Here is a 27,788-nt window from a genome sequence, read left to right as displayed (position 1 = left end):
CTCAGGACTACCTGGCCTGATGACTCCTTGCTGTCCCCAGTACACCTGGTCATTCTGCTGCTCCAGTTTCAACTGTTCTACCTGCGGTTATGGAACCCTGACCCGTTCACTGGACGTGCTACCTTGTCCCGGACCTGTTGTTTTGGACTCTCTCTCTACCGCACCTGCTGTCTCTAACTCTGAATGATCTGCTATGAAAAGCCAACTGACATTTACTCCTGAGGTGCTGAGGTGGAAGCAAAATACCCTCTACAACCACTGTGATTATTATTGTCTGACCTTGCTGGTCATCTATGAACGTTTGAACATCTTGGCCATGTTCTGTTATAATCTCCACCTGGCACAGCCAGAAGAGGACTGGCTACCCCTCAGAGCCTGGTTCCTCTCTAGGTTTTTTCCTAGGTTCCGGCCTTTCCAGGGAGTTTTTCCTAGCCACCGTGTTTCTACATCCGCATTGCTTGCTGTTTGGGGTTTTAGGCTGGGTTTCTGTACAGCACTTTGTGACATCGGCTGATGTAAAAAGGGCTTTATAAATACATTTGATTGATTGTCAGCTGGTTGATTTTGTACTCAGGTGTAACTGGACAATAACATTTCCCTCTCGTGCAGATCCATTTTGTCTGGTCAATAAAGCAATAGAGCGACTCACAGGCGCAATTAGGGTTTAGCGCCTTGCGCAAGGGCACGTCGATAGATTGTTCATCTTTTTGACTCAGAAATTCAAACCTTTTTGACTCAGGAGTTCTAACCAGTGACCTTTTGGTTATTGGCCCAACACTCTTAACCACTAGGCTACCCACAGTGGGGTCTGAATTGATTGACACCCTTATAAAGATGAGCAAAAATGACTGTATAAAATATATAATTCAAATACTAAGCTGTGTTCATGCAACAACAAAAAATTAGAAATTATATTATTTAATACTAATACAATTACTCTGAGAAAAATATTTTGTTGAACAAGTAATACATTTTTTTCTCAAAAAGGTAAGGGTCAGATTATTGACACCCCTGTTTTCAATATCTTTCAATACCTCACCTTGCGATGATAATGACACTGAGCCTTTTTCAACAACAAGAAAATGAGTTGGAGAACACACTGGGAGGGATCCTAGACCATTCCTCCATACAGAATCCTTCCAGATCCTTGATATCCTTCGTCTGTGCTTATGGACTACCCTTTTCAATTCAAACCACCGGTTTTCAATGGGTCTCAAGTCCGTAAACTGAGATGGCCATTGCAAAACATTGATTTTGTGGCAAATTAACCATTTATTTATTCTCTTGCTGGAAGATCGACTTGCAGCTTCCTGGCAGAGGCAACCAAGTTTTGGGCTAAAATATCCTGGTACTGGGTAAAGTTTCTAATTCCATTGACCTTACCAAGGGCCCCAGAACCAGTGGAAGCAAAATAGCCCCATAACATCATAGATCCACCACCATATTTTACAGTAGGTATGGGGGTGTTTCTGCTCATGCATTCTCATTTTGACACCAAACCCAGCACTGGTGTGTGTAGCCAAAATGCTTAATTTTCATGTCATTTAACAAATGGAAATGCCAGGAGTTTGCTAAATGACATTGGCACTTGGATTGGTCAGCTGACATGAAAATAGAGCTCTTTGGCCACGCACACCAGTGGTGGGTTTGACATCGAAATGAGAATGCATGAATTGTATTAGTATAAAATAATAACATTTTCCCATATTTTGAGCATATACAGTAGCTCAGTATTTGAAGTATTTATTTTATACAGTCATTTTTATTCATCTTTATCAAGCGTGTCAATCATTCTGGACCCCACTTCATATCAGTTTGTTTCTTAAGAATAAAAGTATACTTATTTCTGAAGTATGAAATAATACAGTTGGTAAAGAAGCTGCAGCACAGCTGCAAGAGGAGAGGGACTACCCACTGGGCACACACTGGTTGAATCAACGTTGTTTCCACGTTATTTCAATTAAATTACGTTGAACCAGTGTGGAATTTTTTTTGTATTGACATCTCTACCCAATGGGTACATAAACTGTTTCTTGTTGAATATGTATTGGAAAGAGAACCGGACAAGCCGCTGTGTATTCTTTGGTCAAACTAACGAGGAGCTGAAAAAACAGTAATATTTTAGGACTGTTGCCGATAGGATTGTGAATTCAGAAAACCCAATTATTCCGGTCTGACATCGACTCCACTTGAAATGAAAAGTGGATGAAAATAACACCTCGAATCACTGTGTTCTAGCTGTTTCCATCTTTACTCCTCCTAGAAATAGAGAAGCATGACTCATCCACATCCACCTATTATGATAATGGATGTTTTCATCATGAAGACAGGCAAAATGTGAATTACTAGTAATTGGTTGCTCAGTTAACACTGGATCCAAATACAGGACAGCAGCACCCTCGCTTGTTGTGTTGTGTTCCATATGAACAGGACATAATCCTCTGAAATGAAAGATGGATATTGTTGGACTTGTTAGTTTCATTTCCCCCTGAGGAGCAGCCAGGGTTGACCACCCCTGCCCACGCCGTGCCCCTCAGACTGGGCTAGCCCAAATAAACACCTCTCCCAGAGGCACTCCACAGACACCACAGGAGTCTTCATCCTGCTATTATTTGGGAGCGAGAGGGCTGGGGTCCTGACTTTACAAACAGACTGAGTCAGGCTCTGAAGAGGCTCTGCGGAGGCTGTCAGAGTGGGCCACTATTTGTGGCCAAAGCATAAATCGAAGAGAAAATACTTCAAACACCCCACCTCAAACTTGTATTTAAACAGACCGTTTAAAAAATGCTTGCTATTTCCTCACAGAACATGATGTCATGTTGGCTCATAGGCTGAGCTGACCAATCAGCGGTCTACTCACATTCTGTTATTGGGGTGCACCCACACCATTCTAACATAGAAAAGCTATTTTTTAAACATAATACACATTTTTGGAAGGAAAACCATTTCACTCATATTGTAATGAATTATTATGGGTTATGTTCATAAAAATCTGGAAAACATAGAACAGTTACTTTAAAGGGTAGAATCACAACACACATCCTATTAGAATGTGTAACCTGGGTCTGCTGGCCATGTGCCTCGACTAACAGAGAGGGGAAGAGAAGAGAAGTGTCTGGTCCCCGGGGTGTGCTTATGCAACCAGTGATCCTTTTGTTAGTGATATCGCCATCCTCATCATCAGGGCTATAGAATAATTAACTCCGTAGCTGGCCCCTGCGTCAGTGGGAATTCCACAGCCACTGGAATCTGTGGGAGAATGTAGAAGTGACTGGGAGGAGCTCTGGGTAGGATGTGGGATGTGGGCTACAGTAGATTTTGGGAGTGATTTATGTCACATAGTTGAGTTTTCTTAAAGTCTCAATGAGACTCAATGAGGATTCTACAGCGGGGCGTAAAGTGGGGAGAGCCAAGTTAGGGAGCTTATGTAAGGTCCACCATCATTCATCATTCATTACCACAATTACTAGTATAACTATAATAAACCATACTGAACAAAAATATTTCATCAGCTGAAATAAAAGATCCCAGAAGTTTTCCAAATGTTTACATCCCTGTTAGTGAGCATTTCTCCTTTGCCAGGATAATCCATCCAGTTGACAGGTGTGGCATATCAAGAAGCTGATTAAACAGCATGATCATTACACAAGTGCACCTTGTAGTGGGGACAGTAAAAGGCTATAAGCCGCCTCCACTGTCGTTTTAGAGAATTTGGCAGCACTTCCAACTGGCCTCACAACCGCAGACCACGTGTGACCATGCCAGCCCAGGACCTCCAAATCCGGCTTTTTCACCTGCGGGATCATCTGTCTGTAATAAAGACCTTTTGTTGGAAAAAACATATTCTGATGGACTGCGCCCGGGTCCCAGTGGCTACGCCCCTGCGCAGTCATGTGAAATCCATAGATTAGGGCCTAATTTATTCATTTCAATTGTCTGATTTCCTTCTATGAACTGTAACTCAGTAATATCTTTGAAATTGTTGCATGTTGTGTATAAATTTTTGTTCAGTATATCTTAAAAAATGTGAACTATGTAGTTAATGGAAACAGATTATGTTTGAGGGGGTGGATAATTAAGTTAAAACATTATTATTTTCCCCCTCAACTCCCTTCAAAGGAGAAAGAAGAGCACAGTTTGATATAGAAAACTTCTACCCAAGGTCTTGTTCACCATCCAGAGCTTCCTAGGACCACGTAAACGTCCTCTGTCTAATAAATGTTTATTTCCCTCCCTCTGGTGGTCGGCTGCATCATTACATCAATTTATATCACTTCACTGCAACTTTAGGTTAGATGGGCATTCCTTAGAAAAACATTTATCCAGCCCGACTGCCTCACAGCACAGACATGGCAAAGCAATCGCTGAATTTGTACGAGCAGGCAGATCTAAATACATAACTTTCATATAACTATAATAAAGCATGCAATCCACACACTTCCTTAAACCTAAAATACAGTGGGGGAAAAAAGTATTTAGTCAGCCACCAATTGTGCAAGTTCTCCCACTTAAAAAGATGAGAGAGGCCTGTGATTTTCATCATAATGTACACTTCAACTATGACAGACAAAATCACATTGTAGGATTTTTAATGAATTTATTTGCAAATTATGGTGGAAAATAAGTATTTGGTCACCTACAAACAAGCAAGATTTCTGGCTCTCACAGACCTGTAACTTCTTCTTTAAGAGGCTCCTCTGTCCTCCACTCGTTACCTGTATTAATGGCACCTGTTTGAACTTGTTATCAGTATAAAAGACACCTGTCCACAACCTCAAACAGTCACACTCCAAACTACACTATGGCCAAGACCAAAGAGCTGTCAAAGGACACCAGAAACAAAATTGTAGACCTGCACCAGGCTGGGAAGACTGAATCTGCAATAGGTAAGCAGCTTGGTTTGAAGAAATCAACTGTGGGAGCAATTATTAGGAAATGGAAGACATACAAGACCACTGATAATCTCCCTCGATCTGGGGCTCCACGCAAGATCTCACCCCGTGGGGTCAAAATGATCACAAGAACGGTGAGCAAAAATCCCAGAACCACACGGGGGGACCTAGTGAATGACTGCAGAGAGCTGGGACCAAAGTAACAAAGCCTACCATCAGCAAGGGCATTGAAGATGAAACGTGGCTGGGTCTTTCAGCATGACAATGATCCCAAACACACAGCCCGGGCAACGAAGGAGTGGCTTCGTAAGAAGCATTTCAAGGTCCTGGAGTGGCCTAGCCAGTCTCCAGATCTCAACCCCATAGAAAATCTTTGGAGGGAGTTGAAAGTCCGTGTTGCCCAGCAACAGCCCCAAAACATCACTGCTCTAGAGGAGATCTGCATGGAGGAATGGGCCAAAATACCAGCAACAGTGTGTGAAAACCTTGTGAAGACTTACAGAAAACGTTTGACCTCTGTCATTGCCAACAAAGGGTATATAACAAAGTATTGAGATAAACTTCTGTTATTGACCAAATACTTATTTTCCACCATAATTTGCAAATAAATTCATTAAAAATCCTACAATGTGATTTTCTGGATTTTTTTTCCTCATTTTGTCTGTCATAGTTGAAGTGTACCTATGATGAAAATTACAGGCCTCTCTCATCTTTTTAAGTGGGAGAACTTGCACAAGTGGTGGCTGACTAAATACTTTTTTGCCCCACTGTAAGTAAAGAAGTGATTTTGTGTGGAAGTCAAACATTTGTTTTACGTGTGAGGCAGACACATTGTAGAATGACAAAATCCAGCCCTTCTCCCCTTGTCTATAGCAGAGACACATGCTGTTTAAATGGCCCAAATGTTGATTTAGACATTTACAAATGTAACAGATTTTGACTATCACTAATGTAATGATTGTTTGGTAAAGTAATAAAGAATGTGAAATATGTTGGGTAGATGTTCCTAAAACAGAATATAACTATATATGGACATAATATAAAGTATGAAAAAGATTATTCATTCACATTAAAAAATAAAAAATAAATGATCATTTTGGATTTATTTACAACCATCCTATATTTGCTTTATTATACTTTTATTGTGTACTAGATCATATGGGTTGAAAAGTTGTTGTTTTTAGTCAGACATAAATTAACAATTCCAGGTGAAAGCTAAAGGACAAAGATTTCTGGGGGGGGGGGCACTACTACATTAATCAAATGTTGCCATCTTGCAAGATTGATGACTAAAACCATAGTGAAACAGTGCAAAACGGCTGTCAGTTCAACTGCTTTTAAGGGTAGGCAAACATTTGAATGAGTGATCTACAAAGGGCATCTCCTAATTTTGTTCTGTTAAACAAGCGACACCATTGACTAATTATGAAAATAAGCCCCTTTAACCTTTGCCATGTTTTAAACTAATGTGGGTGACATAAAAAACAGCAGCAGTGTCGAAACTAATGGCATGTAACATCAGCGTGTGGGCCGATTGACCTGCAGTCAGGAAGCAAAGGAGCGGTAACTAGGCCTATAATAATGTTCTAAGATTAGGCTAAGACAAGTCAGTCCACACATAGTAGTCTCTTCTAAGGCTATCTGCACAGTATCTCATAGGCCGACTTCTTCCTCAATAATCGTCCAGCAACCCCATACTTCTTATGGCTATTTTTGGGAACTTGTTGACTTTTAGAATTCAGAAGAAGTTTGTCTGCTGGCCCGGGGGACTCGGATGCAGACGAGCTCATTCCTTTCAGTGGCTGGGGTAGTGCGGTGTGGTTCATCACAGGCATACAGAATAGATTTCTGTACCGAAAGGCTTTGTAAAACATCATCAATGAGACAAATATGCCATTTCAAGGTTATGCATGGCATGGATGTAGTCAACATTTGTATTTACAACCATGCTAAATTCGATCAATCATTTAGGCCTATGTACCTTGAGCAGCAGGCTGCCGAGGAAAGAACCCACTGGGGCACAAATTAAACTTCTATTCCACGTTGGTTCAACATAATTTCATTGAAATTACGTGGAAACAACATTGATTCAACATGTGTGCTCAGTGGGATAACATTTTTTCCACAATTGTTTCAGAGGCATTCATGGGATTAAATGGAATGTTGCACTATCCTAGCCATTTTTTATTATTATTTTTATTTCACCTTTATTTAACCAGGTAGGCCAGTTGAGAACAAGTTCTCATTTACAACTGCGACCTGGCCAAGATAAAGCAAAAGTAGTGCGAAAAAAACAACAATACAGAGTTACACATAAACAAACATACAGTCAATAACACAAAAGAAAAGAAAAATAGAAAAATCTATGTACAGTGTGTACAAATGTAGAAGAGTAGGGAGGTTGGCAATAAATAGGCCATAGAGGCTAAAATAATTACAATTTAGTATTAATACTGGAGTGATAGATGTGCAGATGATGATGATGTGCAAGTAGAGATACTGGGGTGCAAAAGAGCAAGAGGGTAAGTAATATTATGGGGATGAGGTAGTCTGGTGTGCTATTTACAGATTCAGCCAATCGACTGCTGTCTACTGTAAAGCTAGTGTCCATATATTTCATCTCTAGTGTGAAGTTATTTAATTAGCCATTTAATTATGATTGTTCGTTATGTTTGTCATTATAGGCTTTTAGTTGACTAGGGTAAATGATGATGATGATGATGATGATGATGATGATGATGATGATGACCACTTCGTTTTCGGAAATAGGACAGTTGTCAGTGTTTTCATTTCAGATGGAGTGAATTGTTCAGTACCAGGCCATCATCTATAAGTGGCGCACATGGACACCTAGTGGAAATAATGTCTAAATCCATTTCTCGTGTGTAATCTTGGCCAGGGATACAAGTGGTATAAATATCATGATACTGGCCATTCCGATCGCTACTAGTGAGGGAGGCTCACTGGTTTATGAGAAAAAAAGCACTGTGGCGTTCCAGTATTCTATTTACAAGACAGAGGGTAAAGCAGATGCACATGTAAGTAGTCTACATTTACATTAGGAAAACCCATCATAATAGGCTATTTATTACTTGTAGGCTATGTTAAAATATAATTTGGATGTCTGAAGAATATGCATAGACAATGTGTTACACATTGGTGAGCCTCTATCAATCATTTCTTAAATCATATTATGTGGTTCTGTTCATTTTTCGTTTAAAGGGGCTATCTACATTTTAAACAATAACAAAGCAGACAGAGCTATGAATACAAAAACCTTCCATGCTATCAAAATTATAGTTTTAATCATATTTTTTTACTGTAAAATGTTTGTTTACAATTAAATGAGCATATATTTTGGGTTCTGATGGGGTTCGACAGTTGAACTAAGCTCATGAGGCATGTATAAGGTATATTCTTAGGAGCTACGGGTAGCCAAATCGCATTCATTTTAAATGACAAAAATGGATGCACCAATCTCAGATTGCCCCTTTAATTTGGTATTGTATAATTTAATTGTTTTGAGTTAAAACAAGGTGTTTATGTGTTTCCTCTATTTCCTCTCCTTCAGTGTCTGATCCTATTCGGATATGAATAAGAAATAAGGCTTCAGCGCAAAATTGCGATTACATTTTCCCACGTGCGTAAAAGGTAACAACACAGCTCCACACTAGGACGCTTTGCCTTGACACCTGTTAGACGAAGAGGCAAAGAATACGCGGTACTTTAAAACAACCCTCCACTGTTTACCGGTGGCTGAACATTGCTGCAATTGAATTTTGGGCGTCGCACGCGGACTGGCAGAGGATACGGTCAACACAATGGAAAGTACCATATTAAATGAGCAGGACTTTTGGTCATTCAACAAATCCTGGAGGAACTCAACCCTTGGCAACGGGACCACCGGGGGAAACCAGACTAACCCCCTGAAACGGAACGACGAGGTGGCTAAAGTGGAGGTGACCGTGCTCGCCCTGGTCCTGTTCCTGGCCCTGGCTGGGAACCTGTGCGTTCTGGTGGCCATTCACACCACCAAGCACACACAGTCCCGAATGTACTACTTCATGAAACACCTCAGCATCGCGGATCTGGTGGTGGCTATATTTCAGGTCCTGCCACAACTTATCTGGGACATTACTTTCCGTTTCTATGGACCCGATATCCTGTGCAGGTTGGTGAAATACCTTCAAATCGTCGGGATGTTCGCCTCTACCTATGTGCTTGTTTTGATGTCCGTAGACAGGTGCTTGGCGATTTGTCAGCCGCTTCGGTCTCTGCACAAGAGAAAGGACCGCTTCTATGTGATTATATCGTGGGTCCTCAGCCTATTGTTCAGCAGCCCACAGATGTACATATTTTCTCTGAAGGATGTTGGAGCCGGAGTGTATGACTGTTGGGGTGACTTCGTTGAGCCCTGGGGTGCCAAAGCGTATATAACTTGGATTAGCCTTACCATCTACATCATACCAGTTGCCATACTGAGCCTTTGCTATGGGCTAATAAGCTTTAAGATATGGCAAAACTTTAGAATGAAAACCAAGAGGGACCAGTGCATAAGCCTCACCCCGAAGACTTCGAAAGGTCATGCGCTCGCCCGGGTGAGCAGTGTAAAGCTCATCTCCAAAGCGAAGATAACCACCGTTAAAATGACATTTGTCATAGTCCTGGCGTATATTGTTTGCTGGACACCTTTCTTCACCGTGCAGATGTGGACGGCTTGGGATCCAGCGGCGCCCCGGGAAGGTAAATTTAAACTCCACCTCGAAAAGAACAAGTAAAATGCAGTGTGGTGAGCTTATGTGCGTAATAGGAGCTACTTTAACGATGGGCTTCGCAATTCTAGACTGAAGCAATTATTAATATGTACATTTTAAAGTTAAACGACAATGAATGTCCATGGTTAATTTAAAACGCTCAGAACGTATTCTGCCTTGGGGTTTATCATGCGGCGTGCGTAATGTTGCATGCGGTGTACTATTATTTATCAGACTTCGGCATTCTGGGCACCGGAGCAGCCCACAGCTCCAGTAATGGTTTACGTAAATACTTTAATAATTACGAATAGCTAATAGCCTCGATGGTAATACAAATATACAAAGATACACTATACAACCTTTGCCATTGACAGTCAATTGAAATTCGCACAATATTGGACACTGCACTTTTACCCATGAAATGTTGGCCAACCTGAGGAACATCAGAGAATGTATGCCATTGTAAGATTAGACGCATCATATGGAGTAGCCGCCCACCCACACAGGCAGTGGATGAAATTACATAAATTTAGATAATTCCGCAACATCTCATTATAGGCCTCCAGCCAACCAAAATGCCATGTTGCAAATGAAGCTCTGCCCACCTATCGAATGTTATTGTGACTTGTGGAGACGCGGGTGCAACGATCCGAATATGTATGGCATAATGTTACATTTGCAAAAAAAACATTATTCGTTTTATTAATTTCATATATCCCTATATAAGCCATCAACATATCCTTCATTTTTGAAAAGTTTTGAATTTGACAATGGTTTTCAAGAATTGGTACAGTTTGTTTTATGAAGACAAAAAAACACCACCACCGTCCATTTGATTCACTCTCTGTAACGAACAACATCAACATTGACAACAGTGATCTTATTAGGCTATAATACCCCTCCACTGAAGCGAAGCAAATTATCCTACGCACGATAATTTACATGCTACCAAAATAAGTCACTGGAAGCAGTCTTTCATGAGTGTAACCTGCGTGGTTTGCGCGCATCTCTGAAGCCCAACCATCCGAGTCTGCCTGCAGTTAATCATTAGTTTGAGTATACATGTACGCCGAGCTATTGTTACCTGGGAGGCACATCGGCGCGCAAGAGTGGGGCCACGCATGTCATCTCCTCAGTCCAGCACACAGGGCAGCCGCACCGCACGACACCCTAGAGCTCTTCGATGGAGCAGCAGACAGTCCACTGCAATTAATCTCTTAATGACCCGCTTTATGGCCACATCCAATGTTATTCATTAACTCATTGGTTTTCGTCAAATATGCTATTGCTGTTGGCAGTGGCGATTTTAGCATATAAATCTTGGTGGTGCAACAAAAAAAAGAGTGGGATGCATGCCAGCAAAGCCAGTGCACAACACAACACTAAACAATACATTAATTGCACTATAACGGTGACAAACGGTGCCCACAAACTGCTAGGTCCTACATAAAGCTGTCCCAACAACAGAGTCCCAACAGCATTTCCAACACATTACCACTGCTATGCCTGGCTATCAGCAGAGCCTTGTCTGGCAGCGAAACAGTTCATTCAGCCTCATTTACTGTCTTAAAAAAAAACATAGCTGATATGGCTGACTTGCTTAAACAAATGTGGTTTCTACTGACAATTGAGATGTACAAACTATGGCATAAGGGGACGAAAAGCGAATAAGAGGAAATCCATAATTTCGATTAAGACATTAATGAGCGAGCTAGGACAGACATAGTCAATATAATTATTTGTTCAACACTTTTGAAATGTACAGCGAAAGAATTCAGAACATCTTACAGTGTTCTCCCTGTACACCAAGTCAGAACCATAAGATAAATAAAAGGGGCATATAAGCAAACAATGAAAGCTCTTACAATATTCTCATCTTGCCTATGTCATTTGGCCATCGCTCATCCATATATTTATATGTACATATTCGTATTAATTCCTTTACACTTGTGTGTAAAGTTGTGAAATTGTTAGATTACTTGTTAGATATTACTGCATGGTCGGAACTAGAAGCACAAGCATTTCGCTACACTCGCATTAACATCTGCTAACCATGTTTATGTGACCAATAAGATTTGATTTGATTTGATGATTACGGTTCTCAAAAACAGGTTATAGGCTACATGTGCACCACCAAGTCAGAACAGTAAGTAACATTTTAAGAGGTGAAAATAAACCAAATTATTAGAGTGAGGCACATGGGCTACTAACAGCTTACTACATAACATACACTTAGTATTACTTTCTTAGCTACAGTATACATATCTCTCTGGCATATTACATAATTTATGCAGAAGCATACAATACATTTTAGGACTCACCTTGTTGTGCTGTGCTCACTTGAAGTGGTGGTCCTACTTGTGGGCAAATTTTGTCATCAAACTTTGTCATCAAAGTCTGGCATTCTCTGGATTTATGGTGCTTTCAAGACAACTGGGAACTCGCAGAAAAAAGGGTTGAATCATGATGACGCCAGTGATCTTCAGGTCATAGCTCTAGAAAGAGGCCCGAGTTCCCAATTTACAATTCCGAGTTGGATGAAAGTTCAAAACGTATTTTTCCAGTCGTGGCTCGTTTTTCCCCGAGTTCTCAGTTATCTTGAACTCACTAAAGTCAGATTTTGCAGTTCCGAGTTAACAGTTGTTTTGAGTGCAGCACAAATCATGCTTCATTGACAGCATGGCCAATGTTGAATGTTTATAATTTTGAACTAGGAAAAGAGACCCTTAATCTTAGACTTGGGACCACACAGCCACTCCACTGAACAGCAGGCTAGTGATTGCTTTGCAATGCTTGCAGTTAGCCACTGATTCCTTCCAAACCACTCATTGTTGAAGTTGCAATTTCCTACTTGTTGTGTGTTAATGTTTATGTCCAATGGCCAATGAGCACCAGCTACATTTTATCTATAATTTCTATTAATTATTTATCTTCATTTGACAAGGATTAAAAAGGATTTGCCAGTAGATTGTCGACCGGATTCATGATGATGACTGCTAGCTAAGATTTTGAAAGTATGATGTTGACATGATCAGTCCAATCAAAGCTAATGTAGATAAAACATGATTGGATGTAATTTTATCTGTGGCCAATGACCTTCTTGGTGGGCACTTCTAATGTAACTCTATGGCAGCACCCAAAGGGGCTTGAATATTTGAGGTGACATAGTGTCCCCATGAGGGACAGAACACTGAGCCTGTGAGGACCGACACTGGAGTAGAGAAGCAGGTACGGGGAGTCAACATTTAATTAGGAACAGACATGGAACAGGACAGGAACAGCGTCAGAACCGTGTAATACACAGATGTAAGACAATTACTGCAGCAGAGGGGAACAGAGTTGGGGAACTGACAAAAATAGGGGAGGTAATAAACATGTAATTGAGTCCAGGTGAGTCCAATAAATCACTGATGCGCGTGACAAGGGGGGGAAGAACGTGAGCAGGCGTGACAGAGCCAATCACGGCACAACGCTCCGTATTTTCTGCTGGCTTGCCCCACCACCACAGAAAGCACTGAGCTAGGCTGAAACACCTACATTTTGGAGCTGTCTTACTCAAGAAAACAGAAAAGAGACCACGTTTGTATGCAGCTTTATTAACTCAATTATATATATATATTTTTTTTTTACATTGTTTTCAAACTGATATGTGACACATATTAATGCCAAAATAACATGCAAAACAGGCAAGCCCAAATTGTACTTTATTTATTTTTGCTAAAAATGTGGAGCTCAAAACCGGTGGGGCTCTGCCCTGAATGACAGGTCGCCGCTGGCAGTTCGAGTTTTGCATGCCATTTTTGTTTACATTCCTTTATAACCAAATTGGCCTATAATTACTGTCCAGAAGGCATACACATTACACCAAGGTTAACCTCAGGTCTCCCCACTGGAAGCCTGAGGTAGGGGAGGGGAGAATCTATGAAATAGGGCACCTCTAACTTTGTACAGTACTAATGCAATTAGCAAAATCAGTCACACTACGAAATGCTACCAAATAAACCATTTGGCACATTCATTCATAATATTGTGAATATATAGTTTCACAGACATATTGTTGCATTATTTCTGGTTTGTGCTAAATCGTTAAGAATAATATAAAACCAGTCTGCACACCACCAAGGTGAATTGGTTTAGTCTTGACTCTTGGTTGACAGTGTTGGGGAATTTAGGAATTTGTTTCTATTTGTCTTTGTTACTTCTTTTTGATATTTATGAGTCTTATTTTTGTATATATTTTTATATTTATATAGTTTTAAATGTTATGATAAATTATTTGTGTGGTTCCAAATGTCTGAATAAAAATGACAGTTACGGCAGAATGGTGCTTTGTTGTTGGCGGGGGGCTTCGCCCTGGGAGCCATACTAGCTAGCACCGCCACTGTGCACATTGTCAAGAAAGATACTATGTGGCACTGGTGGAAGATCATACCTCACCACCATTTGACTTATGTTGGGTGCATGGTTCTTTAAACATCTTTTCCAGTTGTGGATCAGTGCTCAAGATGTGCCAGTGTTTTTTAATGATGTGGTCGAGCTGTTTACCAAGTGGGGAGTATTGAAGGAAGCATTGAACGCTTTGGTTGGGAGGGCGGGGCAGTTTGGGTGTGAGGCTGTCGTCCTGGGTCATATTTTTATAAAGTTCCCTTGCGTCATGCAGCCATTCCTCTGGGTATCCCCGTTGTCTGAAACGCTCATCCAGATAGTCGGCTTGTTTGTCATAGTCACTTTGTGTAGTACAAATTCTGTGTATGCGACTGTATTGGCTAATTGGGAGGCTTTTTCTAGGGGTGAAGGGTAGGAGCGGTCTCCGTGTAACAGGGAATTCCTGTCTGTCTGCTTCCTGTAAAGATCCGTGCTTCCACCCTACACCCCTAAAAAATAGCCTCCCCATTAGCCAATAATGTGGTTGCTCCACTAAAAGTTTTGCAATTACGCTGTGGGACTTCATTTGTGGTTTAGTACAGTACCCTGCGTCACTACTTCATTGCTCCAGACCAGCGCAAGGGGGAGTTATACCACTGATTATGCTTTTGGGTCCCAAGGTGCTACTGTGTCTCTGTAGTACTGTAGCCTACTCCCGACCAGTCATGGTGTACAGTACAGTGCCTTAGTGGCACAACGGTCTAAGACACTGCATTGCAGTGGAAGCTGTGTTGCTACAGATGCTGGTTCAATCCCGGTGCTGGCCTTGACTGTAGGTTTTTGGTTTCTCTCCCTCTAAAAACAGAAAGAAAGCATTTTAAATAACAAACTGGCTTTATTTGCAAATTAGTAACAAGAATGGTCTTTTTGGCCTTACAATAACTAATTTTACGTTATTTGAAAACAAAATAATCTCCAAAATATTGTTATTTTTTAAACAAAGCGATTAGTATTATTAATTTAGAATTATGTACGGGCGTGCAAGGTTCAAGGCACGAGGGCAGGGGGCACGGGATGGGCCGCAGAGCCGTGCACAGAAGACGGACCTACCCCATGGGGAAGGGAGCTGGAGGAAGGGAGGGGTGGTGGACCCCCACCCCGCCCCACTGGGTAGCAAACGGCTGGACAACGGACTGCACTGAAAAAACGCATGGTTGCCAAGAAAACGGTGTGTTTTGCTAGATTCTTAAAATGTATACGCAGCATGTGTATGTTGGAGTCACTTTTAATTCTTAATTGATCAACCGTTTCTATCATAGGCCATTGTAATCGAAGGGGGCTCAGGGCGGTAGCATTCTGCTCATCTGATGAAGGTGCACATGGATCAGATTCAAACTTTGAAGACCGAGATCGAGTCATTGAAGGCAAACCAGCAGAAAGAGAAACATTATCTGAGGGCAGAGGTACGGGCGACAGCTGATCCATTGGTCCAGAGCCAGGCGGCATCGGCGGAGAGTAAGGTGGAGAATGACGCGTTGGAGAGGGCGAGGATCCATGCCAGGCACACCTGTGAGCTCTGGAACTCCACCTCCGACAGGCAGAGTCAACATACCTGGCGGGTTCATCAGGTCGTCGGTTCACCCTGCCATTTCTATTCCTCTTCTGGCAACAGAACTTGACCAACTACTCACTAGGCACAGCAAGGGCTGTTCTGCTACAGCCTAATAAACAAATGCAGGTGGCTTATATCTTCAAAATGCTTTAAATGCTTTATTATACAAATGTATACAAATGTATATACTGTACAGTACTGTATTTCTTCATCATCATGTTGATGCTTTCGTTAATAAAATAATGATAAAAATACTCTTTCAAAATGCCAATGTTTATTTAGTTATGGATCCATAACGAATTACTATGGGAAAAAAATATCACTGAATTAGAGAAATATCAGAACAAAGTTGTCTAATGAAGGTAAACAAATTGTTGCTTACTGGAAAATACTCTTTCAAACACACATGGTCACGTTGTACAACGCCATTATGGCTATTAGCAGGGCTATATTTTGGACTTTATAAATATTGTTTGGCCTTTATTCAGATTACAATCGCTCACTGTCGTTTAAAAAAAATAAATAATAATGTCCAAAATATCGTTATATATAGCCTACCCGCTGTGGATGACTATTTCAGCACCGTTTCGCATTTCTCTGAGACAAGCATGGAGAAACGAAAATGTTCAATTATATTCCATGATATTCTTAAAATATATGTGTTGACTGAATATAAGCCAACATCTCTCTGTATTTTGATACGTTGTGAATGAGGCCTCTCGAGTGACGCAGCTGTCTAAGATACTGCATCGCAGTTCAAAATGCATTGTTACAGATGGAGGTTCAAAACCTGTGCTGGCTGCCACTGGGAGACCCATGAGGAGGCTTTTGGTTTTAATTTAGAATCCTCCAATCCTCTATATGTAATTATTGGCGGAGAGTCACGTCTTATTTGTTGATATACTGTAGGCCTACCATAGGCGACATGAGTCTCACCAGTGTTGAGTAATGTGCTGTTAAAAGTGGGTGTAGGTCTGATTTATTTAATGAGCATATTGAAGTTAGAAGCATTAGGATACAACTATTTTAGCAATGTTTCACACTGCTCTGAGACAAGCATGGGGACTGGTCTTGATTAATCAAAGAGATTTTTATATTCACTGAATCTCCATTTGGGTGTAGAAATGTTATGCTCTTAGTGTAACCTTTATTTAACTAAGAAAGTCAGTTAAGAACACATTATCTTTTACAAGGACAGCCTACTCCTTCCTCCCTATCAGGGAATTGAACCCCGGTCTCCCACGTGACCGCACGACACGAGGATTCTTTAGTTGAATAGCCCAGTACTGCAGCCTACTCCTGACTGTCACGTTGTACAGCGCCATATTTTCCATTCCATCCTTATATATTTAAAAAGCATATTGAAGTTAGAAGCAATAGGATTTGAAGCAATAACTATTTCAGCATCGTTTTGCGCTGATATGAAACAAGCATGGGGACCGGTCTTGATAAATCAATGAGATTTTTATTTTCACTGAATCTCCGTTTGGGTATTGGTTACACTACAATTAGGGTGTGGAAATGTTATGCCCCTTAGATATTAATTTAGAATCCTCCAATCCTCTTATGCTCTTAGTACTGTAGCCTTCTTGGAACAGAAACACCATAATATTAATCAAATTAATTAAGCTAAATTTATTAAAATCAATCCCATATACTATGTTCTTACAAGAAAGGTTTTAAATTCTCTAGTAATGCCAATATTGAAGACTATCAAATGCTTCTCAAAGATGCCCTCTAGTGGTCAAACTAGCACTAACTTGCATTAATGGTGAAAATGGCTGACAATTAAATAATGTGCCATAGAATTCTGCAGCAGTCCGCAAGGTGTGCTGCAGTATGACGCAACTTTTAAAGGAGGAAACACTGTATGTCCTTTTGATTTGTCTTGCCTTCCAGGTCACCTACTTGGTCATTTGGTATATATATATTATTTTCTGGAACTACTACATGTACCAATCGCATTGTTATTCAATTATTAGAGACACACAAATTGTTTTTGCACCCAGCATGCGTCATGTCCGTAATGGTCATGTGAGGTGAAATGTGTATATTTTGGCATGTGAGCACTCAGTTTGTTTGTTTGACCTGATGAAGATCCGTTTCGGATTGAAACATTGTCAATAAAGCGGTGAATTGGGAGTTTTCTTGTTCTTTACTAATATACGGTATGACCAGGGTTCAATACCCAGTCAATCACACTTTACACAACTGTTCTCTTCTGTTCTGTTCCCTTCTGATTCCCACAGCAGCAGCATCACAAATGATTTCCCAACATTTCAAGACAAACACCAGGAAATAAAACGAGGTGGTAAACAGTTATTAGAATCCCCAAACAATCTTGCATTACAAGTGTATGGAAAACTATAGAAATAACAATTCTCAGCCAAAGTTATCTTTAAAAAAAAAAGTAGAGGAGATGTCCGCGCCCCCATGGAAATATATTTAGCATAATCAAAAAAAATCATCCAAATCCATCTGTTTAAGCTAGAGATAACAGTTTTTGCATGGGCTGCGTCTCAATCCACCGCATCCACCGCAATGGCAGCCTTCAACATATGCGTTGGAAGGTGGCCAAGCTACAGCTGTGTTTGTCAGACCATGAGACATCCCGAAAATCGGTCTTGTCACGGAAACGTCTGTAGCGTCAGCATGGTTTGGCCTACAGACGAATATGACCACTCTATGGAAAGATGAGACCTGTTTTGCACCAGCCTCAAAAGACTCATCTGAAGGAAGTACAGTGGAAGTGGTTTAGTGCCCCCAAATATTTTGTATGGGCAAAATAAATAAATAATAATTTCCTGATCTTTATTATATCTTTCTGATATAGAACAGACACCTTAAAACCAACTTCCTTTTGATTTATTTTTGGACTATGTCACGTGTGCTTATGTTTATTGATTAAATGATTCACTCCCTGGACTTGCTTCCCGACTCCCAGCGCACATGTTACAGAATAACGCCTCACCAAAGGGAAGCATCAGGGAGTGTTTTTTTTGTTTTTGTGTTGGAGGTGATGTTGGGTCCGGGTGTCAGTACCGGAGCTACCAGGGAGGCCTCAGGCGGTTCGTCGGACTCTCATGCCTCAGCTGGCTTGACAGGTTCCCATGCCTCAGTGGGATCGATAGGCTCCCATGCCTCAGCTGGGTGAAAAGGTTCCCGTGCCTCAGCCAATGCAACCAGGGAGTTTTCAGCCGGGTCATCAGGATCTCACGCCTCAGCCGGTTTGTCAGGTTTCTGCGCCTCAGCGGAGGCAACCGGTCCGCTCCTGTTCCCCGGGATCGTCCCTTTGGTTGGCGTCCTGCGGCTGGAGCCCCGTGCCAGTTAGGAGGTACTGCCACGTGTGCTCTCTCTCCAGCCCTCTAGGTCGCGATGCTCCCGCGCCTCAGCTGGATTGACAGGTTCCCGCGCCTCAGCAGAGGTGACCGGTTCGCTCCTGATCCCCTGGATTGTCATTTTGGTCGGCATCCTACAGCTGAAGCAGCGCATCGGGGAGGGTGTACTGTCACGTGTGCTCCCTCTCCGGCCTCTAGGTCACCAGGCTGCTGATTATTGCGCACACCTGCCACCATCGTCACGTGCATCAGTGCCTAATGACATTCACCTGGACTCCATCACCTCCTAGATTACTTGCTCTATTTATGTCACTCCCTTCGGTTCCTTCCCCAGGTGTTGTTGTTTCAGTTTCATGTCTGTGCGTTGTTCGTGTTTCTTGTTTTGTATTATGTTCCGTTTATTGATTAAATGATTCACTCCCTGACCTTGCTTCACGACTCCCAGAGCACACGTTAGACTATCTGTTGTTCCATGTAGTGAATCTTTTATTTGTTGAGTTTCTATGGGCTAACAGCAGTAAGGCCGATGCAGTTATATTGCCATATTGAGCATTAACTCTCACGGATACACATGGGATGCAACATGGTGCAAATAGTTTATTTTCACTATACGTTTCCATAAAATACAATTGGAAAATCCATAATATATTGGCTTTAAAATGGAAAAAAAGTAGCTTATAAACTATTTGAAAGCAGCCATTATGGAAGAGAACCTGGCTGCATGTGGCTATGGAGAGATAAGGTATCCATTAGCTAGCAACACCACAGCCAGCAGAGTGAGCCCAGACAGCCGTACAGACTAATGGCTATTACTGAGGAGGCCATTAGTAACACATGCAGTACTTTGCTAATGTTTGATAAGGACCACATCACACTGCCTATTACCTCCATCATGGCAGATAATGATGTCAGCATTACACCTATTCACATTCAGATAACAACCTATCAAGACACACTTGTAATACTATTCTGATGAAACTATAATGTAGGATTTAAGTCATGACACTTTATTACAGAGCAGATTATTTGACATACCCCTTGATAGAGCTAAAATAACCTGTAGCTTCCTTTTCTTGCCACAGAGAAGCTAAACTGTAAATTGAAAACATCAGTACAGAATGGTTGTCAGTGGTGTTTTTCCTCCTCGAAAACCGTTATACATTGGCTCCCCAGAGATGGGCTCAAATAAGATAATTTTCCACCACTCTCGCAATAAAATCAAACTGCAAACACAAAAATTAAAGTTCTCTGTTTCCTGCTTTCCCTGAAAAGGGATGAACTCAGCAGAAACATGATTCCCAAACAGCAACCCACAGCAATATCATTGATTGAAGCTTCATGTGGACCTGTGCTTCCTCCCTCTTGCTACACAACAGTACCATAGCTCAAATGTAAGGGATTTAGGACTTGAATACCTTCTCATACTCATATAAACAAACACACTCTAGAGTGCACACATGTAAATACATAATCACACACACACACAGTGTACAAAACATAGACTCACCAGGTGAATCAAGTCAAATGAAATCAAATGTTATTTGTCACATGCGCCGAATACAACAGATGTAGACCTTACCGTGAAATGCAGGTGAAAGCTATGTATGTGACCTCCTGGGGGTATAACTCAATATTAGGAAGGTGTTCTTAATGTTTTGTACACTCACTGTATAATATATACATATAGTAATACTACAGTACTATAGTCTTTTTTTACAATATTTTACAATATAGTGCTAAACCCACAGGAACAAGCTCATTGTTCCTGTGGGTTTAGCACTATATTGTAATTTGTTTTGAATGGCAATATAATGAAGAAAACTGGCTAAACCGTATTTTTTTTGACCAAGACAAAGTTTACTGCCTATGTTGTCTCAATATTGATTATCAGGTGCTGCTCTGCAGCATCCCATCTATGAGTTGTGTCCATGCCCATCCATACCTGAGTGTACAGCCTTCATACTCCCCAAGTTGCCTCACCCTCTGCTCTGCTGTGTGATGCTGACTGGCAGTGACTCCATCGATCAGCATTCTGTGGTAGAAATTCTATAGTAAGAGAGACTGCAGATTCTTTCAAACAACAACTTTATTATAAGATTTGCAGAAATGAAGGAATCAACCATTACTAAGAATAGTTCAGAGTTGAAAGCTCAACGAACAGAGTTGTCTCTCTCCTTTTATAGTAAGTACATCCTTATATCTTTGTGACAGTTAGCAGTTGTACAGAAACAGGCCCTGGGAACAGAGTTGTTAAAAGTAATTTAGCTCGTCTGTGTAGATCAAGATAGCTGATATTGCCACCATTCTCTGTTCCTCCCAGCAATTCCCACATAGCTAAATTCCTGCCCATCGCAAAAACAGGAGGTCACATACTGCGGTCGCACCCAAAAAGTTTGTATCAGTAAAAAATACTAGCATGTAGCAATGGACAATTATTTAAATAAAAAACAGTATGTCTAATTAAACAGTTTAGTATGTAATGAATATTAATTTCCTCTACAAGTCTGCCTTGTCCCCATGGACTCCTTTTGTCCATGGCCACGGTGTGCTCCTCCCTGCATTTAAAGAAGCTTTACTAAAGAGACACCAAGCCTCATTATTGATATAGTCATTCGAAAAGTAAAGTTTTATTTTCCCCCCCCCTTTTTTTTACCCCCTTTTCTCCCCCAATTTCATGGTATCCAATTGCATCTCCTGTACAGACTCTGGAGAGGCGAAGGTCGAGAGCCGTGCATCCTCTGAAACACAACCCAACCAAGCCGCACTGCTTCTTGACACAATGCCCACTTAACCTGGAAGCCAGCTGCACCACTATGTCAGAGGAAACACCATATATGATGGGACAAAGACATCTCTGCCGGCCAAACCCTCTCCTAACCCGGACAACGCTGGGCCAATTGTGGACCGCCCCATGGGTCTTCCGGTCGCAGACAGCTGCGACAGAGCCTGGACTCAAACTCAGAATCTCTAGTGGCACAGCTAGCACTGTGGAGGCCTTAGTAAAGTGTTATTAAATATAATGTTAGATGTGCCTTTTTATTAAAACACGGAAGTCCTTTTCAGTTGTGTCGACTCAAACAATCATGTGATCAGAGACTAAATAGAGAGTTATTGTACCAGCTTCCATTTAAGGAGTTAATAGTGTAGTGCATCTGATAGCCAGGTCAGTGGTTGGCTGAGAGCCAAAACAGAGTCTTGTTTTGGAATTCTACTGCTTAGCTTCTCTGGCAGTGAATCATGTGAAGTGCAGTCTTGATATTAAACTCAGATGATTGTAAATAATTGTCTTTCTTAGAAGAGGAAATAAAATAGTTTGATGTTGTGTCAGCCTTTATGAATGTGCTAAAGAGCCTAAACCGTGGCTACCAGTCAGTACAGGACCTGACAGCAGATTTACGAATCAAGGGAAAGATTCTAATTTGCCAGTTTAGTGTGATTGATCGTCTCCTGGTAAACGGCACCATGAGCTAATCTACCAAAGGTTATTTATCATCATAATTCCTTCCTTCAAATGACATCTTGGCCCCATTCTCAGCCATGCTCCACCTTTTACAAAGCCATAAAACATTTTTATAGACATGATCTGGCAAGACATGTATTTAACTAGGCAAGTCAGTTAAGAACAAATGCTTATTTACAATGACTGCCTACACCAGCCAAACCTGGATGATGCTGGGCCAATTGTGCACCGCCCTATGGGACTGTCAATCACAGCCAGTTGTGATACAGCCTGGATTTGAACCAGGGTGTCTGTAGTGACACCTCTAGCACTGAGATGCAGTGTCTTAGACCACTGCACCCCCCAGGAGCCGATATACTGTATGCTATTTAACATAGCATACAGTATATATTGAATGTACTGTGGCATACACAGAACATTAATTTACATTTGGACCATTATTATTACTGGTAAATACTTCCAAACACGGAAGCTCTGGCTTTGCCTAACAGAGTTAGAACAAAGAAGCTGTGTGTAAGTGTTAGTCTGTGTTTGTCTGTTTGACTGCTGCTTAGTGCCCCTTGTGGTGTCTCTGGGTCTCAACCACCTGTCATGCCTCAGTGAAAAGATAATCGATCCAATGCCAAGATGCATTCATTCATATCCTTCCCTACCTCACATCTATCCAAGAGCAAGATTATGAATATGAGAGAAGAAACGCATTGAGTTATTCATTCATTTATCATACTGCCTTGTGTTCCTTTGAGATTTAAGTTGTGTCATTTTGTGGCTCAAAGTAAGCTACAAAGCAATAGAATTACAGAGTACCTACTTTACTAGCTGCAGGACATCCTAATGCTGCAGGATATCCTAATGCTGCAGGATATCCTAATGCTGCAGGATATCCTAATGCTGCAGGATATCCTAATGCTGCAGGATATCATAATGCTGCAGGACATCCTAATGCTGCAGGATATCATAATGCTGCAGGACATCCTAATGCTGCAGGATATCCTAATGCTGCAGGATATCATAATGCTGCAGGACATCCTAATGCTGCAGGATATCCTAATGCTGCAGGATATCCTAATGCTGCAGGATATCCTAATGCTGCAGGATATCCTAATGCTGCAGGATATCATAATGCTGCAGGACATCCTAATGCTGCAGGATATCATAATGCTGCAGGACATCCTAATGCTGCAGGATATCCTAATGCTGCAGGATATCATAATGCTGCAGGATATCATAATGCTGCAGGACATCCTAATGCTGCAGGATATCATAATGCTGCAGGATATCCTAATGCTGCAGGACATCCTAATGCTGCAGGATATCATAATGCTGCAGGATATCCTAATGCTGCAGGATATCATAATGCTGCAGGATATCATAATGCTGCAGGACATCCTAATGCTGCAGGATATCCTAATGCTGCAGGATATCATAATGCTGCAGGATATCCTAATGCTGCAGGATATCATAATGCTGCAGGATATCCTAATGCTGCAGGATATCATAATGCTGCAGGATATCATAATGCTGCAGGATATCATAATGCTGCAGGATATCCTAACGCTGCAGGACATCCTAATGCTGCAGGATATCATAATGCTGCAGGATATCCTAACGCTGCAGGATATCCTAATGCTGCAGGATATCATAATGCTGCAGGACATAATGACTTGTCATATGACTGAGTTTACTTTGTTTCGTATTACCTCTTCATTGTAGTTATCTAGTAGATCAATTCCACTTTACTCTTGCATCACTGAAAGTTGTTTCCCCCACATGTCGGCCCTATCCCCGGTAAATGTGTGTCCTCCCTGCTCTGACACTGTAATCACCAGACAAAAGAATGAGTTACAGTGTTCACATCTGGACACTTGTGCTCATATAACTCACAGCCTTAATGACTGACGGATCAATTAGTCCCTATTTACTCGGGTTGTGCTCCTGTGCCCTCCCGCCGATTGCTCCCAGTGATTTAGATTTGAGCAACCTTCGTATTAGAGCTAGAGCGCCAGTCATTAAAGATGATGTGAGAGGAATATTGGAGGAAAGGGACGTATGGAGAGAGATTAGCCATCACCAAGAAGATGTTAAATACAGGAGATGAGACAATTCCATTAAATAATTCCAATTCCAATTCCATTGCCCCTAAAAAGCTAATTCTCCTTTTGAAAATATGTGTCATAAAATGTTTTCTAGTGTCAAAATTGACTACTAAGTATAAATAGGATAAAATTGGTCATAAAGTCAGTCTCATCCCAAACAGAGATTTGCGGGATGGTAGGAAAAAATGGTATGTCACAGAATGAAGGATACAGTAACAGTTTTCATTGGGTTGGATTTATTTCAATCTTGCCCAAATGCCCACAGCTGGCAGCACCCAAGTAATCATCAATTCGGAACCCAGCTGCATTGCATGCGACCCAATCGTAATGCCCATGGTCAATTTGGTTAGGCATTCGATATCCTTACGGGGCTAGTTAGGGACCTTCACTATATTACACAATGTACATGGGACAATATTTTTAAATGTCAACATCACCAAAATCCAATGACTTAAAAAAATTAAATCTACCATACATTTACACAGTGGCGGTGCTAGCTTGTATGGCTCCCTGGGCGAACCCCCCCTTCAGCCCCCCCCGCCAACAACAAAGCACCATTCTGCAGTAACTGTAATTTTTATTCAGATATTTGGAACAACACAAATAAATAATCATAACATTTAAAACTATATAAATATAAAAATAAATACAAACATAAGCCTCTGAAATATCAAAAAGAAGTAACAAAGACAAATAGAAACACATTTGTGTTGATTTGGCACTCAGGCACCAACACATTACCCATCTACCAACACTGTCAACCAAGAGTCAAGACTAAACCAATTCACCTTGGTGGTGTGCAGACTGGTTTTATATTATTTTATTATAACGATTTAGCACAAACCATAAAAAAATGCATCAATGTGTCTGTGAAACTATATATTCACAGTGTTATGAATGCATTGTGATTTATTTGGTAGCATTTCGTAGTGATGATTTTACTAATTGCATTAGTACTGTACAAAGGTATAGGTGCACTATTTGATAGATTCCCCCACTCCCCCTACCTCGGGCTTCCAGTGGGGAGACCTGAGGTCAACCTACCCCCGCCCCCTCCCCATCTCGTACTTCTGAATGGGAGACCTTCCCAGGCAGTAGCCTGCCTAGCTCACAAACTAGAATCAGGGCGCCCACTCCGACAAAGTTAATTAACCCACAGTCCCATGTGTTGACATGATATCATTGACGTGACGTGTAAATGAGCGATAGAAAACCAATCACGCAAATGTCACCATTACAATTTTTTTTTGTGCAGCCGCCCCCGGCAAGATGCCGCCCTGGGCATCTGCCCATGTCGCCTATACCTAAATCCGCCACTGCATATACACATATTGAAAGCATTTAATGACACATTGACGGACCCAAACTAGCCCCATAGATAGGCTATCCAATCAGTAGCGGTGTGTGGGTAAAATCACTGGGGAAGAGAAAGAGAGAGAAAGAGTGAAAGGGAGAAAGGAGAAAGGGAGAGATAATTAAGATGTAAATGGTTTCCTCATGTTTGTCCTTAGAAGAACCAGAGGATAATTTCATAATGAGAACGGCTGTCATGTGTATAAGATGTTAAGCTCTGTCTGAAATGTAGATCATTACAACGTGTGAATGAGATCAATGGAAATCGATCGATCCAATCAGATATCATCTTTAAAAATGTATTGGCAATTTGCAATCAATTAAAATCTAAGTGTGTGTGTGTGTCTTGTTTCCCCAGCCATGCCCTTCATCATCTCCATGCTGCTGGCCAGTCTGAACAGTTGCTGTAACCCGTGGATCTACATGTGCTTTGCGGGCCACCTGTTCTCAGACCTGAGGCAGAACTTTGTGTGCTGCTCGGCCCGCTACCTCAAGTCCTCCCAGTGCCACTGCGAACGTGACAACGACTCCAGCCGCAAAAGCAACTCCTCCACTTACGTCATCAAGAGCACCAGTAGCCAGAGGAGCGTCACACAGACCTCCACCACATGAGACGTCTTCACTCCCCACAATGGTACCCCCCCAGTCAGAACTGTAAACCCCTCACACACACCCTCCACCACCTCCCCAAACCCACATTTCTCCTTCCCCTACTGTTGTCCCGCTCCGGGGGAGGCTCACCTAAAACTATTGCACAGATTTTTACATTTTAGTCTCAGACATGGTTTGTCGAGAGTAAATTGAACAATTGATTGTTGTACAGATGGAGATTTATTTGGGGACATGTTGAACGTCTCCACTTACAGGCAAAGTTCAGAGTGAGTCATCCATTGATTGTGTTTTCAGACTGATGGATTTACATATTTGGTCCGTGGAGGAGGACAGGAGATGGTAAATGAAAAATGAAGCACTGACTGTCTGTCACTCCCAACCAAGGAGAGGAGGGAGCTGTGTTCTCCTCACCATGGACTTAAAGTCCATTAACATAGGCCTCCCATGCCACAGATTTCGTGTCAATCAGATCTGTAATGGTGGTTTGGATTGTGAAGACTGACCAAGACAGTGACATTTCTTCTTAATTTTGTCAGCCTGAAGGTAAAGCTACTCTCCTCTTGCATTGCTTTGCACATATTGACATATAGGATGTCTCCTGTGCTATGTTGCTCATGTCTGTTGCATCACACCATCCGTTAGGTCACACACACAGTACGTTTCCACTATTACACAGTTTGTGAAATGACAACTGCCATATCTGTCATGCTGTACATGTTTACTTACTTAATTTTACAGAAGGCTACTCAATAAACTAGCTACCATTTTCTTCTAGGATGAACACAAACATCCAAATGTATTTCTTTGAAGATTGTGGTGTACTTTGGCAAAAATGTTCCTACACAATTAATCTGTCTGTACTTTTTGAGTGGTAGGCTGATGTCTTCTTCATTGCAAAATAGGATTGAGAAAATGGATTACACACACTCAGAACACTCAGAATTGGGAGAGCAATTTCATGAATCCTGCTTTGATCTATCTGGATTATTCAATGTATTTTAAAACCTATTGCATAAAGAGGGTGACCTGCCTTAATTATGAATCTACTTGAAACTCTGTTCCTTGTGCACATCACAAATGGCAGTATTATTTTATTTTACTTTTTACAAAGTTGGCTTCTGCTTTTACTGTAAACGTCTTGGTTTTCAATTTATCCTTAAACCTACTGAACATTTAATAGAAAACATAATTTCCTTATTTGCATTTAGAGTGTTGTATTTTGGAAAGTACATACTGTATGTATCTCTTATTTATTTTAAATAAATTGTTTGTGTTCTATCAAGTGAGTCTGAAAATATTTTTTTTG

The 27,788-nt window shown here is 41.3% G+C and overlaps 1 protein-coding gene across 1 annotated transcript; it reads left to right on the top strand.

Moving 5' to 3' along the window:
* Positions 1-8,713: 8,713 nt before the first annotated feature.
* Positions 8,714-26,482, top strand: LOC120064562 (isotocin receptor-like). Its single transcript, XM_039015152.1, has 2 exons — positions 8,714-9,635; positions 26,229-26,482. The coding sequence occupies exons 1-2, from the start codon at positions 8,714-8,716 to the stop codon at positions 26,480-26,482; spliced, it is 1,176 nt and encodes a 391-aa protein (XP_038871080.1).
* The last annotated feature ends 1,306 nt before the right edge of the window (positions 26,483-27,788 follow it).

This window comes from Salvelinus namaycush, chromosome 20, assembly GCF_016432855.1.
Source record: "Salvelinus namaycush isolate Seneca chromosome 20, SaNama_1.0, whole genome shotgun sequence".
NCBI lineage: Eukaryota > Metazoa > Chordata > Actinopteri > Salmoniformes > Salmonidae > Salvelinus > Salvelinus namaycush.
This window is presented reverse-complemented; position numbering and strand designations above follow the sequence as displayed.